The 19728-nt window shown below is 39.4% G+C and overlaps 2 protein-coding genes across 2 annotated transcripts; one reads left to right on the top strand and one right to left on the bottom strand.

Annotated features, from left to right (window-relative positions):
* Positions 1 to 1595: 1595 nt before the first annotated feature.
* On the bottom strand, positions 1596 to 6988 carry LOC139443201 (cytochrome c oxidase assembly protein COX20, mitochondrial-like). The gene is made up of 4 exons (XM_071224163.1): positions 6815 to 6988; positions 4123 to 4234; positions 2762 to 2825; positions 1596 to 2044 (listed from the first exon to the last, which is right to left on the bottom strand). Exons 1-4 carry the CDS (start codon positions 6872 to 6874, stop codon positions 1906 to 1908), a joined length of 375 nt encoding a protein of 124 aa, XP_071080264.1. The 5' UTR covers positions 6875 to 6988; the 3' UTR covers positions 1596 to 1905.
* A 903-nt stretch (positions 6989 to 7891) lies between these two features.
* Positions 7892 to 12675, top strand: LOC139443210 (coiled-coil domain-containing protein 97-like). The gene is made up of 4 exons (XM_071224182.1): positions 7892 to 8650; positions 9364 to 9409; positions 10635 to 10794; positions 12353 to 12675. The coding sequence occupies exons 1-4, from the start codon at positions 8021 to 8023 to the stop codon at positions 12651 to 12653; spliced, it is 1137 nt and encodes a 378-aa protein (XP_071080283.1). The 5' UTR covers positions 7892 to 8020; the 3' UTR covers positions 12654 to 12675.
* Positions 12676 to 19728: the final 7053 nt, after the last annotated feature.

Genomic DNA, 19728 nt, shown 5'->3' with positions numbered 1-19728 from the left:
AGACTATCCGATTCCAACCACAAGCACACACATCAATAGGTAAACACTAATAACAGCCACAGAGTACAGACTGCCCTGCTCAAACAAAGCTCCAGTTGTCTGTGACCGTCTCCGTGGTCTAGTGGTAGATCGTCCGCCCGGAGAGCCGAAGGTCCGGGGTTCGATCCCCGACCACGTCATACCAAAAGACGTTAAAAGCATACTTGTTACCCTGTCTGGCGCTCGGCATTAAGGGGCTAAAAAAAAGGACTGGTTGGCTCCGAGTCAGTATACTGTGTCTGAGTGGGGTATTCATGTTAAACTGCGGCATGGTATCTCGGTGAGCTAGCACTATAAATCGGCATCAGTCCGGACTAGTACAAACAGCCACACAAACACACACACGTACATGCACGTCGCTATATAAGTGCAATAATCTTGGACGCAACGTTAAACCCCATTTCACCTCACCTTCAGTTGTCTGTGCTAGGTGGCTTCTACCCTGAAATCATTGTACAAAATATTAATGATACTGAACATTATGAAGCTGGTCACAGTTACCTGTCAACATTCTTGCCGTATGATTCTCAGGAAACTGTTCAGGAAAAGTAATTCCCATAGCAAAATAACCCCCCACCCACCCACCCCAAGAAAATAACACAGGATAATTATCCGAGTAAAATTTGTTTTTTAGCTTTAGGCTAAAAACATAGCCTTGGTTCTCAGGCACCACACATCATAAAGTCTGCCGCATGTTTCTTTTGTATTTCCATTTTCCCCAAAAATATTTTACTCCTAATACTAAAAACAATCCGATCCAATGTACCATACAGTTACTTCCCTTTCCATGTGCACTGCTTTACTGCGCATATCGTGTTAAGGTCATGGCGGCAGTCGGTTTTCGAATGCTTGTTTTTGTATGGAGGCCCTTTCCCAAGTTGATGGACAATTGTTTATTTGGTTACATACTAGTTTCAACCCGCTCGAGAGAGAGCGAGACCCTCACCTATCACAATGGCCAGAGTGGTAAATGTGTTATGAAATCGTAATGTCCTCTGACCCCAACCCGTGAGGAGACCTTCCTTGGTCCATGTGTGGAAATGTCTTCCGGGGACTGTTGCCTTGGCACCTTGTCATACATCCAATACAAAGTCTCTAATGTTCTTACTTTTGAAAAAAAACTATTACTTGGCAAATATCATATGAAAAGTACCAACAGAATATCTTTTTATTCAGTTTCATCACAATGCACCATGTAGTATGTTGACATCAATACTACTATTCAGTATTATTTATATAATGCAGTTCATTCATATATATATTAACAATCTCCATATTAACAATGTGACAATCTCCACATGATTAGCAAAATGATAATGTCAGAATTCGAGGATGCCGAACATTCTTCCAATGCACATGTATCAAGTTTGAGACAGGACAAATAGCTCTTATATATGTTCCTGTGGATAACATGGACACATTTCTTAACCACATTAGATTAAGACCAAATTTATTATTAATATTTCAAACGGCCATTAATTTTTCATATCCAATGGAATTTGCAGTCCATATTATTTTGCATCTATTTTCAATTTTTATGTGTATATTTAAAAACAAAATATTTTGTGCACGGTACAACGTAAATGTACTTCTCACCTTCAAGAACCAACATGCTAATAATTACCATGATTAATATGACACTCAATTCCATATCAGGTTTTGGGCATCAAATTCCGGTTGAATCATTTGGGTTAGACCCCAAATCTGTATAATTCTGTGACATTCGGTGTATGGGTAGAGATGGACAGTGTTGAGATGCTGGTGTACTGCTCTCGTAACCTGCAGGCAGTTCCTCCACGATGTGTAATGTTCGGAATACATTCACAGTCTTCCACATATCTATTAATAACATTTTATCGGCCTTTGTCATACTTCCTTACTGTCAGAATTTGTCAGCATTTGCCTCTCAATTTCAGTTCCCTCGTACATAACTTTCATCTCCAGCCCTTTCTGCAGCTGTCGCTGTTTGAATCGATTGGCGGACCAATTGTATCTGCAGTGTGCCCTGGAAATACATGTAAACACGACATTGGAGTAGCTAGACATTGCGTCACCCGACGCCTTGCCGAAGGGGTTAACCTCTGGACATAATGTCCAACCTCTGATCAGAAGGCCGGGGTTTGGATTCCCAGCATTGTTTGTTTGTTTCTTGTTTAACGTTGCACTCGGTAATATTCCAGCTATATGACGGCAGTTTGTAAAATAATCAAGACCAGACAATCCAGTGATTGATATCATGAGCATCGATCCATGCAATTGGGATATGATGACATGCATCAACCAAGTCAGCGAGTCTGACCACCCGATCCTGTGAGTCGCCCCTTACGACAAACATTGGTTGCTGAAGACCTGTTCTACCCCGGATCTTCATGGGCTGGATTCCCTACTTGGACATACATTTCTTTATTTGTTTGGGTTGGCTCTTTTTAAGCATGCGGAGCTGAGGACCAATTCTGAAACCGAATCTCCAAAGTGCCTGCAGTTATAGGAGCACAGATCGGGAGGGATGTGTGATAAGAACATGAATACCCTTAGCATTGCTTCGAGCACTGCCGTTTTTATTTAATGTGTTTACATCAATACCTGCTTCGTAAGAGCAAACAAGGGAACCATCAACAAGATTGTTGAAACACTGAAACTTACAATACCAGAACTTATAATATTTTCCAACTAATATTTAAGCCTTAAATTTGAAGGCATGACAGTGTGACAAGATTCTCACCATGTTGCGAGGGTTGCTAGGAAATAGGATCCGAAAGCTACGTGCGGTGCTCTTCTGGTATTGCCTGTAAATCAAAATGTCAAGAATGTTTGAAACATGAATATACCAATATGATCAGAATAGTAGATTGCAGGAGTTGAACTTTCTAAACAGCCAATCAGTGTTGAGTTTCTAAATTCTTCATAAGAATGAGTAAAAAATTCACATCAGTATATCTGATTTTTGTATCTTGAAAACCCAAGTTAATTGGCCTGTTTTAAATGTAAATAGTACAGACAGCACCATTATATTGTTGAGGAAATGTTCACCCTGTCATTTCTGAGTGAGTGAGTGAGTTTAACAGTATTACAGTTTTATCACGGCGTGGCAGCTTAATGTGGGAGGAAAGCCAGAAGTGATCACAGTGATGTGAAACCCACGAGCACGGGTATGGTGCTGACAAACCTAGAAACATAATCAGGGCGAGGCGGGATTCGAACCCACAATCATACATTTCTGGCATGCCCAAGGGATGCAACTCTGCACAGCGAATCGCGCCCCTGAGACGACTGGGCCACCTGTGCCCCCTGTCATTTCTGAGCACCATGGCATCTACATCAAAAATGGAATTACTTCGAAGGAATTTGTAGGTCTTCTTTTATTAGAATCAAAATATCAATGTGGTGAAGAAAAAAGTTGAATTGCTTTCGAAAGCTGATTTTATTTGATATGACCTCCTATTGAGGTGTCTTCACATCTTCAGGCAGAGAGGATGCTCATGATATCAATCACTGGATTGTCTGGTCCTGACTCAATTATTAACAGACTGACATCAGATGGCTGGAATATTGCTGAGTGCAGCACCTGTATTAGGGTTGGGACGGGTAATTTCGGTACTCAGGTCGGGTGGGTCCTGAGTAGGACCCGGGTACCCACAGGACCCATGGTTAGTCTTATGATATACTGTTTTATGACGATAACAATAAAACTCATGGTTACACTACAAGTCACTATGTTTGCATTTATTTCTGACTATGCACGCATACTTTCTGACTTTTACATGTTTGAGCAAAGATACAGGTAAAGTCAACTTCAGTGTATGCATGGTCTGATCCCTTTGTAAATGTATCTAAATAATTTTTGCTAGAGCTTCGATAAAACAATTTCCCAACATATATTTTATACCAAACACTTGAGACCAACAGCTGGTACTCGGATAGGGTCGGGTAATAGGGGGCCAAACCTGTAAGACCTTGTACTTCTGTAATTTAAGAAGCCATGTATACGAGATTGGGTTCTTAAGCAAGCAACACAAACATCAGTGTGATCATACAAAAAGATTCAGCAACTTGTTATCTCTGTTAGTTAAAACAAACACTAACTTGTCAAAAGGAAATATGCGATGCCACCTCCAAGTCCACTTGATATACCCACAAGGAATGACTTCCGGAAACACGGGATCTCAGCGATGTTGTTCCCAAACACAAACAGAGACTACAAAAAATGAAGGTCATTGAGTCAGTTCATTGTTAGCTCAAGAGGGTGAGGTGAGGTGAGGTGAGGTGAAATTGGGTTTAACGTCGCTTCCAAGATTATTGCACTTATATAGCGAAGTGCGTGTGTGTGTGTGTGTGTGTGTGTGTGTGTGTGTGTGTACTAGTCCGGACTGATGCCGATTTATAGTGCTAGCTCACTGAGATACCATGCCACGATTTAACATGAATACCCCCCACAGACACAGTATACTGACTCCGAGCCGACCAGTTCTTGTTTTAGCCCCATGATGCCGAGCGCCAGACAGGGTAACATCAAGCACCATCTTTTAATGGCTTTTGGTATGACACGGTCGGGGTTCGAACCCCGGACCTTCCGCTCTCCGGGCGGACGCTCTACCACGGAGATGGGCTAGCTCAAGAAGGTCCAACATGGCGATCAGTATAAAAAGTAGAATTCTGGCAAGTGCTTGATTCTTCAAATTAAACTGCCAAGATCCAGTTAGATGAATAGCCTGAACTCCAATGCAGTAGCCATGTATTGATATATCGACTAAAAAATATCAGGATATCTGTCTGTGCCAAAAACATTTGTGTACCAACCTGAACATGACTCCTAGTATCATTTTCAGTTGAATTTAGTGTTATCATATGGACTAATATTAGCTTGTTATTTTACTAGACCTTGGCTTCAGACTAGTGGCTAAAGTCATAGACTGGGATATATGTCAATAAATATCATGATATATGAGAGCTATAGATAAGCTTTTGGCTATTTAGGTATTTTACCCAGGGAGTTGATTTTGATTGGGTATCCACAAGTTTTAGAAGGTATTCAAATTGTTTTACCCACCTGTTTCTTTACATTTGGGTATTTAACTTAAAACCTGTTTAGTAACAATCCCTGTAAATCATTTAAAACTATGTGAATACCTTATTCAATGTAATAGGTGCCCAGGGCCCTCTCAAAATTAGAAATATAGGGGCTCTTATTCAAATATTATTTTGGTGAAAAAAACAGAATTGAAAGATAAATTTCATGGGTTATGCTGACAGCCTGAAATGTTTATGTATGAAGGATATATTTTTCCAGAATTTAATTGCCCATAATTAAGGGTGCATGTAACACATGAGTGTGTATTATATGCGAATAAATAAGTCTTGTGTACATTGATCAATCGGAAAGGGTGCTAATTGGGATTGTTCACCAGCCAATATATGAGCAAATATCACCGTGAGTGCTTATTACGTCAAATACGGTAGTAGTATACCAGTCTGCATCTGCTTTCAGCTCCCTCTACGGGAGGCCATTTTTTTTTTTTTTTTTTTTTCTTTAATCACCAATCAGCGACTAATTAAGATACAACATGAACAATGACTAGGCATGATGTGCTTTTCAGTTGCCATCTATCAGTATGTTTGTCGCAGAGGTTTTTCCGAACGTAACTGTCGGTAGGTGAATTTTGCGTTCAGCTGATACACAATCATTTTATCTAACAGTTGTAATATACACAATTCTACCACGAATTTGGAATTAACTCGATTCTGATTGGTCAATCAGAGGCTTTAAAATCCCAATAAACCCCCTCTGATTGAAACAGCTGGTTTGACAGCCGCATTTCCACAGAAGCTAATAATCACAGAATAGTACTATTTTCAGTCATTGTCTGTAGGCATATTTAAATGATTATATCTACAATTACAGGTTACAAAATGCACAGATGCGGTTACTACAATATTCAAAGTATGTGTGGCAATACATTTCGTGCACAAAAACACGACAGAAATCAACAAAGGGAATTATTTATGTTTTGGAGACAACAGAGAAATTGGAATTTTGGAGCTTTTCTATATACGATTGTGACAGAATATCTTTTGCGTCACAATGAGCGATATGATGTCATAATGGTGACGTGCGATGTAGAGTGAAAGCCTTGCAAAGCTTGCTTTGTTTTCTTTATGGATGCCCACCTCATGTTAGCTTACCAAGTTGTCGTGCTTATATGCTTTCAATGCCTGTCATATGTTCGAGTGAAGTATTACGGTGTAAACAAACTGCTTGAGTATATACAGCACCATATTTTGTTCGGTGATTCCGTAATTCAGATCGAGAACCCACTCAAAACACTGAACTCAACCCATGCCGTTTCACTCAGTATATTTGCTTACACCAAAGAGTTGGCGTTTTATTTAGTCATGGTAGAATGGAGATAAACATACTGTGTTTTCAATGTAGTGCTAGGTTACCTGTAGATTTAACCGTGCTAAATTTAACATTTGAAACCTCACGCTGCGGAAATATACACAGCTTATCTCCAACTCTGATATAGATCTATATCTATTTCAGTTAATAACAAAATTAGTTTTTCTGTATGTGTATAGATATCAATTTCCTATATCTAAACCTTCAACTTATCAATTTGATGCTAAATATGAACTACTTCAAACAAATTTGAACTTTCAGCCTTCTTATGATCCATCGTAACTATGGTAATCTTAAAAATGTAATCGTTTTAATCTTTCTTATTTGAAGGTGAACAGGTGAAATGGATGCAACCTCTGTAACGAACTGGTACCTCACCTCACGTTTCTTCTTTTCTTTGTCATCTACCAATATGACATTGTCCTTGTTTTCCGCCATGACTGTTTATTCACTATTGGAAAAACAGAAACAACAGTCGGGTTACAGTCGGCAGTTCAACTATTTAAATATGTCATGTGTAGTTACCGATCTTGAAAAAGCACATTGTTTACGTAAATGTGAGTGAAGTAAACTGTATTTTTATTGGACGGCCACACTTGTAAAATGGACTGTCATTGGTTACAACGGAACTATGCCCTTAACCGGGATAAAGCTGGGTAGATATCAAATCATGGAACACTTGTGTAGTTGAAACGAATTTAGATTTACGAATAAGCAATTTATATTTACCAAGACTATTTATACCGATTATCTTGACTGATTTGTCAAGTTCCAAAATCTAACTTCATCGGCTTTTTCAGGATCTTTGATTAGAAAATAGCTCTAATTTTAAATAAACAATTCTCGTGGATTAGTTTGAGTTTATACACTCAGACTATCGGAAATGTTCGTTGTCATGAATAAATACATTTCTGGAAATAGTCCATTCAAAGGCCAATTTCAAACGTACCTAGAAACCCATGTTAATTAAGTCTAAAAATGGTGCACGGGTGGCTGGCAGTTGTATGATGTGTATGTTGTTCAACCAACGTCGGTTGGTCATGTGACTTGATTCACAGGACCATGTTAATAATAATAATAATAATAATAATAATAATAATAATATAAAAAAAACTCAGTCGAGGCCGAAGGTCAATCACTGGAGTGTCTGGTCAACACTCGATTGTAAACACAAAAACAAAACAAACCAAATAACTTCGCATCGGCAACATTTCAACTATTGAAGTCAAATATAATACTTCTGCATGTGGACCTCAGCATGTCTTGATTTCAAATTCATGACATGCAGGAGGTTTTATAAACGATTATAAAGCAAAACTAGTTGAACAAGGAGAGACTACAATTATTCTTCAAATGGTGATTTTACCCATATCCTTATACTCTCTTTCCGTTTCCTTTTGTTTTTGAGCCTTATGTAAATTCCGAAAATTGTCCGTATTTTACGGAAATCAAACATGGCGACCACCATGGTTGTGTTTACGTTTTGAGAGAGAATAGAACTCGGTAAAGATGTAAAAGCTTGCATGACCACACTGCTAAATATTAGTCTTGTCTCTATTGCACGCTCGTTACACCTAAATAAAAATGGATGTTGATGACAATTCTGATGAATGTGTTGATGAGGCCATCAACGGGGCTACTAATGAAGGAATTTGTATTGAAGGCAGTTCTGAAGGTGGTAGATGTGGAGAAAAGCTTGATGAACTGAAATCGAATATGATCTCACATGTTGCCATGTCAGAGGCTCATTTCAAACACCAACAACGAGGAGAGCCTGATTTATCATATGAAGATAAAGTACAAATTGCAACTGAAGTTCTTTCAAAAGGTCCAGCCATGTTTTTGGCCCGATTTGGTCAGTTTCTTGCGGCAGAGGATGTAGAATATTTTGTTGACTTTAAAGGTGATTATGAAATCGACTTCTATTTGAAAGAAATTTTGAAACAACAAGACAAAGTTCACAACCAAAAGGTAGTGAAAAATAGGCGATATGCTGCCATGCAGGAATTGCTGAGTCAGGGAGAATACTTCAGTGAGGAGGAAATGAAGTGGCGGGACCCATTGCTATACGAACAGATGGTCGGCAACTTCCTGACGGAAGAAGAAATACAGACTAAAGTGGATAAGACTGATCTGAGGTTTTCGAACATTCTGCTGAAACACATAGACCAGATAGAGGAAAATGCACTGTATGCCAGACAGAAGGAGGCAGAGGTATCAAGTGATCAATAGAATAATTCATTTATCAAGAAACCTATCAGCATGATCAGAGCTCTCTAATCCGATTTAATTGTTTTGTTAAGTTTATGGAGTTATAAACGTAAATAATGGTGTGCTAACTCTCTAAATCTATATAATGTGCACACCGGTTTTTACATTTACAACATATTGAAGTTAATTCTTATTAATAAATAAAGTGTAGCAGATTTATGCAAAGTGTGCACACCATTTTTTTTACATTTATAACTCCATAAATTTATGCAAAAACATACTGAAGTCAATTTTTATTAATGAATTAAATATGTTAACATTTTCACAGGCTGCTTTTTTAATCATTAACACACAATAAGCTGTGGGCATGAGTACAGAATCGGTGACATCATTCAACACAATAATGTCACACAAGTCCTGTTCTTTCTATTAGGAGGAAACAGTAGTCTGTTAATTGGCCTGGTCTATATTAGTTTTTCCTTTATGGAAACATACACACAAAAACAAAGGCTTGTTTAGCCACAGAATCACTGGCAATTTAATCATCATAAAAGATATTTCTTCTTTTCTATCACATTTTCATTTATTTTGACACTGATATGTTGTATCCTTACCATCTCAAGCCACAATGAATTTATTTTAAGATGTTTAACTTTTAAAATTTGAAATCCTCATCATTTTAGCATGTTGAATTCATTATCAGTGTCTCATTCCAGGAGTGTCAGGAAGAAGAGGAAGAAGACAGTGAGGAGGAGGAAGAAGGTGAGAATCACTCGGATACATCTTCCCGAGGCAAGAGAGTTAACTGACTTTAAAAGTCCAGTTTCCTGGGCTCGATCGTAGCACCACCAGTGGCTATTACGAGTTATGTCCTTTCTATGCCTTTTCTATTGACCAATCAGATTCAACCTCTCTATCACTTGCATTTGCTTCAAACAAAACGATGGCACCCAGTCAAGACGGTCTGATCGATCATGAAGATCTATATTGTGATAAAATGAGTCTTACAACGCGAAGTGCATCAAATCACGTGAGCACCTTGATTAAAAACATGAAAAGATTTTTAAAATATCTGTTGACAACGAGTTAGCGGTGCACATGCTTTGCAAATCCTGCAGTCGACCTGCATGACACTTTATGAACCGGATTTCAATTTTGGTGCGCGATTTTGATTGGACTATGCATAGACTCATTAGTCCAGCCAAAATGTAACTCCATAATAGGAGTCCGGTAATTGTGGCAACTGGACTTTTATAGCCAGTTAACTCACTTGCCTCGGGAAGATGCTCAGATATGGCCCCATCCAAACACGTAGTAAGGATGTGATAAACCACACATACCAGAACTTTTACCATAAGCCTTCAGCATGTTCAAGTACTATTTGTGGGTGATGTGGCAATCACGTTGAAAAATGTTTATTGACCCCCTTCTCAGGAAACTCATTTTTGTCTTAATGTTTAATTTAAAGTAGAAAGAGTCAAGATGCTCCATATGCAACTGTTTTTGCATATTGTTTATTTTGTTGTTGCATGCCTGTGACAATTTGTGTCTATGATGTTTGCAAATATTCTAGAAAAATTCAGGTGAGGTACAGAGCCTTATGGCTGACCTTCTGAATGTCTTATTTTAAATAGAAATAAAAACAGCATTTTAAAAAAAACATCTATGCATAGTTATAAGATAAGATATCTGACTGGCATTTATCCATATCACTAGAAATAGGAGAATGGGTCCCTCGAATATTATTGATCAAAGGTTACCTATACCTATTGCCCTAAGGGTAGGTATGAGGTCAGTAGCAGACCTAGAAATTTTGCAATTCACCACAATTTTTGTATTGTAATTCTCATTTTTGGTGGCCTAATCCTGATGATACTAGAAAGCATGATAAGACAATTCATTTGTCAAGACAAATCAATATCAGGAACTTATGAAATGATGACCGTTACCATGGTTACAAGACATGATTTCTAGTGCTGTATTACAGAGATGGAGAGCAGTGGGGAAGATGAGGAGGCAGACTTCGGGCCAGAAGAAAAGAAGAAACCAAAGATCTCTGATGTGGAGAAGCAGATGCTGAAATCCGAGTTTCTGCAGATTATGCAGGAGAGGTTCATGTCCGGGAAGGACCGGGACTTTGACTACAGGTAGGAGAGTAATAGCGTGGCGCTACATTGTCGTAAACCTATGTTAAAGTATGTGAGTTACGATTGTCTTAGTGTTACGATCGCTTTGTGGAACGGGGCCCTGGTCAGTTTCTGAACGGGTCAATACCAGACACATTTTTTAAAACCAATAAATACAGTTCGGCTAATTTAGAGAAATTTATCAGTACTGATATGATATTTTGCCGCCAATTATTCAAAGAATGTTTTTTTTAGAGTTTTGTGCCAAAATCGATTTGCACCTGACACGATATGACTTACCGTATTCGACGTAATAAGCACCCAGGCCGCTCTCAAAATTTCGTGGTTTATGCTGGCAGCCTGAAATGTTTATGTACGACAAATATATTTTTCCAGAATTAAATTCCCCATAATTGAGGGTGCATATCACACACGAGTGTGTATTATACGCGAATAAATAAGTCTTATATACATTGATTAATTGGAAAGGGTGCTAATTGGGATTGTTCACTAGCCAATATATTAGCAAATATTCCCATGGGCGCTTATTAGAGCGGGGCGCTTATTACGTCGTCCGAAAACTTTGTCCGCGCGATTTCTCTTAAACTATTCAGGGGATTCATCTCAAACTTAGTACATATAATCTGTGTCATATGGAGAGGTGCAGTCAAAAGAAAAAAAAATGTTTTGATTAATTTTCCATTTTGTGATGAATTTTTCAAACCCTAACGTCCGTCCGAAAACTTTGTCCGCGGCGATTTCTCTTAAATTGTTCAGTGGATTCATCTCAAACTTAGTACATATAATCTGTGTCATATGAAGGGGTGCAGTCAGAAGAAGAAAAAATTGTTTTTATTAATTTTCCATTTTTTTATGAATTTTTCAAACCCTAAAGGCTAACCCTATCCTAGCTATTTAACTTGTAACTACTGACACACTAGGCGGGTCGGGGGTATTAGTGAGCCACGCTTCCAGATTTACAGAACTATTCAGGGAGACAAGAACACCAGCTATGTTGTTCAATACTACCGCCAGGTAGCCAACAAAAAGATGATGTGATTTAATACTGCAGTGTGCATGGACAGGTTGACAAAAATGCCAATGTTATTTGATACCTCAATCAGGTAGACAAGATCCCCTATGACCAATGTTATTTGATACCTCAGTCAGGTAGACAAGATCCCCTATGACCAATGTTTTTGATACCTCAGTCAGGTAATCATGATCACCTATGACCAATGTTATTTGATACCTCAGTCAGGTAGATAAGATCCCCTATGACCAATGTTATTTGATATCTCAGTCAGGTAGACAAGATCTCCTCTGAACAATGTTATTTGATACCTCAGTGAGGTAGACAAGATCCCCTATGACCAATGTTATTTGATACCTCAGTCAGGTAGACAAGATCCCCTATGACCAATGTTATTTGATACCTCAGTCAGGTAGACAAGATCCCCTAAGATCAATGTTATTTGATACCTCAGTCAGGTAGACAAGATCCCCTATGACCAATGTTATTTGATACCTCAGTGAGGTAGACAAGTTCACCTGTGGCCAATGTTATTTGATTCTCCAGCCAGGTGGACAAGAATGCTGACTATGACTCCCTGGAGACCTTAGGGAAGGATGAGGAGGAGAGGTACTTCGATGATGAGGAGCCATGTACAGTTGACTCCCCACGAAGAACAGACTCCCCCGAGCTGACCGATATGCCAAGACTGGTAGCTGCACTGATCCCAAAGCCAGAGGATGATAGTGAAATTAAGGACTATATGAGTTATGAAGCTGGGCCTGATATAAGCCAGGCAACCACAGACCTCAACAAGATGTCCGTCTCCCAAGTTGCTGCAGAGGATGAGATGTTAGAGAAAGGTTGATGAACTTTCATTGTTTTGTATGTTTTTTGTAAATAAAACAATGCTATATAAATTTGTTGGTTGTCATTTTTGCATTTGCAATAAACTACCCAGCTCAGTTGAGATATGCAGTTATATTGTAGGAAATGGTGAATATATGGTTTTCTTTGGTGATGTTGCAAAAGAGCACACAATCATACAACCTTCCCCTTGCAGATCTTATGAAGGAGCTCTGTTGAACAATTTGAGAAAAGGCTGGAATACGTTTTGGCAAAGATTGAAATAAAAGTTCAAACATTTGGATATACATCATATTTTAAGTAATTTCTTTAAAAAATCTAGGTCATGACACAACGATAAATAATGTACATGTTTATCTACCTGTTATTTGTTCCATTAAATTATGGGTTTATCTACCCCAATCACCACACTCGGGTGAAATTATACCTATAACAACAGGTGCAGGACAAGTAGGACCCTCAATAATTGAGTGAGTGAGTTGGGTTTAACACCGCTTTTAACAGTATTCCAGTTATATCGCGATGTGTCAGCTTAATGTGGGAGGAAAGCCAGTAGTGATGCAGGTCTCAGACTTTACCACTTCGGCGAAACCCATGAGCATGGGTATGGTGCTGACAAACCTAGAAACATAATCGGGGTGAACCGGGATTCGAACCAACAATCATAAGCTTCTGACGTTCCAAAGGGACGCAACACTGCACAGCGAATCGTGGCACCTTAGACGACTGGGCCATCTGTGCCCCCGTACCCTCAATAAACCACCAGGCAGACTGGGTGCCGGCCTGATGCAGCACCTCATACATCGATCCTGTTTTAACACCAGTGAGGGGAATCCCCTCAGTGGCCGATTTTTCGTTTTAGGGACGATTTGCCTGTCGTTTGTTATTTCAATTCAATTTAGGTCAAGCATTTGTGATCATTTGATAATCATACATAAAATACGCCCTAATACCCCAATTTTCATCTGTTTAAAATCTCAACCAAAAAGTCCATGGTATAATTCCGACTATATCGTAAGCATGTGTTTACGAATCATCAAATAGTGTGATACCAGGCCCCGGTTTCAAGATTAAGTCTTAGACCGAATCTTAGCTAAGCAAAATCTTAAACTTCGTGCTTAGCTAAATTTGAGCTAAGACCGCTTTCATGATCGTGGGGCTTGGTGTTCGCGAAAAGGTGATCGTATCCTGACCCACCAGTGGTATCCATCACAAACACTTGCAAAGGCAAGTCATGCAGATTGAAATCTTGCCAGGGCACTAAGAAGTAAATGAGGATCTGCACATGTCATATTAAATACATTATTCATATTACATATGTAGTGCATACATGCACATGTCATACTATTTAATCATTTCAACACTAATATTTTTAAATGATCTTAATTCTTTTAACTTGCTCAATATTAAGCACGTCAACCAAGTTTAAGTTAATGTCTAACAGGGATCGTAGTCTTCTGGCTGATGAACCGCAGTCGTGTGGTTTCTTCGTGTGGAAAGATCACGGGAGGCCCAGTCGTCTGAGGTGCCGCAATTCACTGTGCAGAGTTGGGTCCCTTAGGCACGCCAGAAACCTATAATTGTGGGTTCGAATCCCGATTCGCCTCGATTATGTTTCTAGGTTTGGCAGCACCATACCCGTGTGGATGATTGCGTGTGTGTTCAGTGTTATATCTAAATATAGTGCCTGTTCTGGTAAGTTTATGTGTAATTCACATATCTGGGCTAAAAAAATGCAGGCACCCTTCCCAGCCTAATTTCTCTCGGTTTATTACTTTCCATATAATCCTTACTCCTGGAGTATTACACTACATCAGTGGGTAATTTGACTTTGTTGTTTTAAATAAGCGTATGTCACGATATGGCTGAAATACTGCGGATGTGACAATAACTCACTCACTCACTCACTCACTCACTCACTCACTCACGCACGCACGCACGCACGCACGCACGCATGCACGCACGCACTCACCCTCCCTCCCTCTTGACCCGTGAAGATCCGGGGACTATGCTTCTCGTAAGAGGTAAGAGGCGACTAACGGGATCGGGTGGTCAGGCTCGCTGACTTGGTCGATGCATGTCATCGCTCCCAATTGCGTGGATCGATGCTCAATCACTGGATTGTCTGGTCCAGACTCGATTATTTACAGACCGGCGTCATATAGCTGGAATACTGCTGGGTGCGGCGTAAAACAACCAACCAACCAACCCTCACTCACTCACTCGTAGTGATTATGGGATGTGTTTGTTTTGGAAGCTATTATTTACAAAGCAAACCCTCAGTGATAACCTGTCCACACATGAAACCAAGCAGGGTCTCCTAACGGGTCGGGGTCAGAACACATTACAATTGTTTCACGACCAGATAACACATCTACGGTTCTGCTCATTGTGATAGGTGAGGCTTTACTTAGTATTATTATTATTATTGCTGTTTTATGTATGATCAGATAGCTTCTTATCTCTCTCTCTCTCTCTCTCTCTCTCTCTCTCTCTCTCTCTCTCTCTCTCTCTCTCTGTCTCTGTGTGTGTGTGTGTGTGTGTGTGTGAAATCTGTTTTCGCTTCCTTTTAAAAAGATTGTCTATAAAATAAAGATCGTTCCAAATGTCATATTAAATAACATTGGCGTAGCGCTAAAATAGATGTCATTTTCCATAAATACATGTTTACAGGTAAAATTGCGATAAACTTAGACAGTGGTTTACCAAGTTGTATGAAATAGACTATAATTACAGGTGACGGCAACACTCAGATTCTTACCACCTGATGTAAGCATCGGGGAGACTCTCAAAATATCAAGATGCAAGTATTTCACGATAGGATGTTGTAATGAAAATGGGAAATGAAGATAGAAAATATTAAGTTCTCATTTGAAAGTGTAAAGACTGCAGCCCTTGAAAATTGTTCTTCGACCATTGAAAATTGTAAGTTATGTTAATGATGGGACAACTGGATGTACTTGGAATCAGCGTTAGAAATTGGCACTTAAGTACTCGCGGAAATGAAAAAAAACTGTTTTTTCGATCTCAGAATTTAAATAAATGCAGTTAATATACAAAATATATAAATATTCAAACAACTCAATTAGTACTGATTGGGCCTTGGCACAAATACAGCGTATCAAAGGTTTTTATGTCTTTTTACACGTAAACGTGCGTAAAAAATTGAACAAAACAGACTATTGTGAAACTGAGCATAACCAGGTGTTTGTAGATCAAGGTGAATGTCCAAGACCTATGGCACCTTGACGACAGGTGAAAACAGGTGCTTGAAACCCACGTTCATGTGATTTGTCAGTGGTTAGTGATTTGTGAGTGGCATTGTGGGATAATGAATCATCGTCAAAATATCAGAACGTAAAAGTAACATATTCCCTTCTCAAACAACAACTTACATGTCATTATTATTATGTACAAAAACATAGCTGTTATTTTTATTGTTGTTTTGATAACTTTTTTTTCCAGGCTAATTTGCATAATGCCTATAGCCTGTTTCTGCCTTGTCAATTTGGACTTAGTTTTATTTTTGAATGTTGAAAGTGACTACAAATTATCTCCTGTAAAGTACATTTTGTATTGAGCACTGAGATAAAACTAGCAAATCCAGAGTAGTACTTTTCCAGTTGGTTTGTTATTTCGTATTTACATCTACGTAATGCTATGTGTCGATTATTAAATCCAGCAAAACAGTTTTGTTTCATTACCATGAGTACTTTAGTCCTTTAGTTCTTGCCAATCTGTCCAATAGAAAATGTATGATAAGGTATCATAGTAGAACTTTGCCAATTCATAAGGGTTTTGCTATATGTTATCATTATAAGGCCTAGTGGACCAAACATGTTAGTTTCTTCCGCTGTGAATGTTAATTTACTTGCTGAATGAATATTATGAGATCTCATTTTGGAATACGCAATGTAGTATCGGTTACAAACACATATAAGCTCCCAGATATGTGATATTAACGTGTCATTTGAGAAAATCAAGTAGCATAATATTTGCATAATACGTCTTGAAATATAGATTGTACTTTTAAATACTATTTGACGCCAAAGCAATCGGTAATCCATTTGGCGTAACTGACTAAGTTTCGTTCTTCGCACAAGTATCACCATTCGTCACCTGCAAGAAAACTCGTCGCCCATTCGTCACCACTAACCCCTTTCCGTGACCTGCAAGAAGACTCGTCCCCCTATCGATGAATGTTATGTGCGAAAATACGACAAACCAATCAGAATGCGCGTATGATTTCAAGTTCTTCGTCAAAGAATCCATCAGAAATAATTTTTGATTTTACATAGGTCTTGCATCTAAAAATATACCCAAGACACAGTTAAATGTGTTCAAGCATACTGTATAACTTCGCATGTCCCGATGTGCTTTAAATTGCATCTGAAATTGCATCTGAAATATATATAATATATGGGGAAAGATATGTGAACCATTACGCAACGAGTTGACAATTAAGTGACAATTAAGGATAAGAATTTATGGATGAACAACTTCTTTATTACAATTAAGAGCGACGTTTCGGTGTAGGTTCTAACACCGTTATCATGCCCGTTTGCGCTAAGACGGAACCCGGTGGCAAAAATGGCCATGAGAGGGGCACGAGTCGCCACTCGGCTTGTCCCGGAATAACACGAGTTGGTCACGAATGAAGTATCACCACAGCTCAATATCTGATTCGTCAGAGGAAGAATCTGGATCGGTAGTAGCGTCATCCAATGAGATGACGACTGGGGCGGCGAGGCTTGACATGATCTTCAGCCCTGTGCCAAACTTCAGGATTGGTTCTTCTAAACGAAGCACGTGTGAGGATTTTGACATCTTTCAGCTTGAAGATTGTGTTATTCCTAGCTATAAACCCCTTGCAGTTGGCCTAGGTGAGCTCTATCGGATTGAGCTCACAGTGTCTGACGGGCGAAGGTAAGGCGACTTGGCCATGACGCTCTTCTAGTTTGTCCACCATGTATTGAATGGGCGTTTTGTTCAGTCGGATCTTTCCCATAAACTTTTGGTTAGTTGTTAAACGCCGCACTCAGCAATATTCCAGCTATATGACGGCGATCTGTAAATAATTGAGTCTGGACCAGACAATCCAGTGATTGATATCATGAGCATCGATCCACGCAATTGGGATCGATGACATGCATCAACCAAATCAGCGAGCCTGACCACCTGATCCCGTTAGTCGCCTTTTACGACAAGCATAGTCGCCTTTTACGGCACGCATGGGTTGCTGAAGACCTATTCCACCCCGGAATCTTCACGGGTCTTTTCCATAAGCGCTACCATGGTTTCAGATGGTTTGAATGCTACATTGCAAGAAGTTAGGTAGCTTTGCACCCCTGTCCCATGGTTGGTTGGCGTGCATGTTCCCGTTTCTCGTTGTGATAACTGGGGTTATTCAGGTTAGGGCTGGTTGGTTGGTTTGTTGTTTAACGCCGCACTCAGCAATTTTTCAGCTATATGACAGCGGTCTGTAAATTATCGAGTCTGGGCCAGACAATCCAGTGATTGATATCATGAGCATCGATCCACGCAATTTGGATTGATGACATGCATCAGCGAGCCTGACCACCCGATCCCGTTAGTCGCTTCTTACGATTGCTAGTCATCTTCGCGCTTGCAGACAAACGGATATAATTCCTGTAACAATGTAATTTGGGCCGATCTCCTCCATACACATGAATTAAGAGAATCGAGGTAAATTATCATTCGCGACCAACTCGTGTTATTCCGGGACAAGCCGAATAGCAGGTTACGGAAAGCGGCGAGTGGTGACGAATGGTAAGTTATCTGACATTTTGAGAGTTGTCTCCCCTGCTTTTTTAGGGGCGACATGCTAATTGATTCGGGGAGAAAGTAAAAAAATTATTTAGAATGAGACCTCAGGAAATATTTTTGAATAGTAGCCCTATTTCATGGAATAAGTATTATCCCTGAAAATTTAAAACAAAATATATTTTATATAAAACTGTTTGATTGACATTACAGAAGTTAGCGAGTAAATAAGAAAACATAAGACAATTTTATGGATAAGTTTGGTTTGTTGCATGTAGCGACGTTTAGATGTAAATTATTACACAGCCTGGTTCCCTGGGTATGCTGCGCTGGCGCTACACTGATCACTGTAGCGCCAGCACAGCATACCCATGGAACCAGGCTGATTCTCACAACGTTATCAAACTGGAGTGACTACAGCCTTGTGACGAGACGTGTACATACATGATATTTCGTGATAAGCAGATTATTAATAACAACACGTAATAGATAACAAGTAGCACACGGATACTTGGACGAAGCTAGATATACAGTAAGAATAACAAATGGCACACAGGTATTGAAGCACACAGGTATTGAAGCACACAGGTATTGTAGCACACAAGTAATGAAGCACTCAGGTATTGAAGCACACGGATATTGAAGCACACAGGAAATGAAGCATACAGGTAATGAAGCACACGTTTTGAAGCACACAGGTATTGAAGCACCCATGTTTTGAAGCACACAGGTATTGAAGCACACAGGTATTGAAGCACACAGGTATTGAAGCACACAGGTATTGTAGCACACAAGTAATGAAGCACTCAGGTATTGAAGCACACGGATATTGAAGCACACAGGAAATGAAGCATACAGGTAATGAAGCACACGTTTTGAAGCACACATGTATTGAAGCACCCATGTTTTGAAGCACACAGGTATTAAAGCACACAGGTAATGAAGCATACGGGTATTGAAGCACACGGGTATTGAAGCACACAGGTAATAATGAAAATGTCTTAGTGACAAATGATGGTCCACTTTTCGGCAAAGCTGGAAGTTTATGAAAGTATGACATAACAGTGCGATGCTATGAGCGCTCTCGACTGCGCGAGTACAGCATAATAATGTCATGGCCAAATAGTTGTTTGTTTTACTGCTTGCTTACAGAGCATTCGTCACCACTCGCCCCTTTCCGTGACCTGCAAGAAGACTCGTCCCCCTATCGATGAATGTTATGTGCGAAAATACGACAAACCAATCAGAATGCGCGTATGATTTCGAGTTCTTTGTCAAATAATCCCTCAGAA

Source organism: Haliotis cracherodii, unplaced genomic scaffold (assembly GCF_022045235.1).
Source record: "Haliotis cracherodii isolate W230 unplaced genomic scaffold, xgHalCrac1.p SCAF_5, whole genome shotgun sequence".
NCBI classification, from domain to species: domain Eukaryota; kingdom Metazoa; phylum Mollusca; class Gastropoda; order Lepetellida; family Haliotidae; genus Haliotis; species Haliotis cracherodii.
The sequence above is the reverse complement of the archived record's forward strand: the minus strand, read 5'-3'. Positions and strand labels throughout refer to the sequence as shown.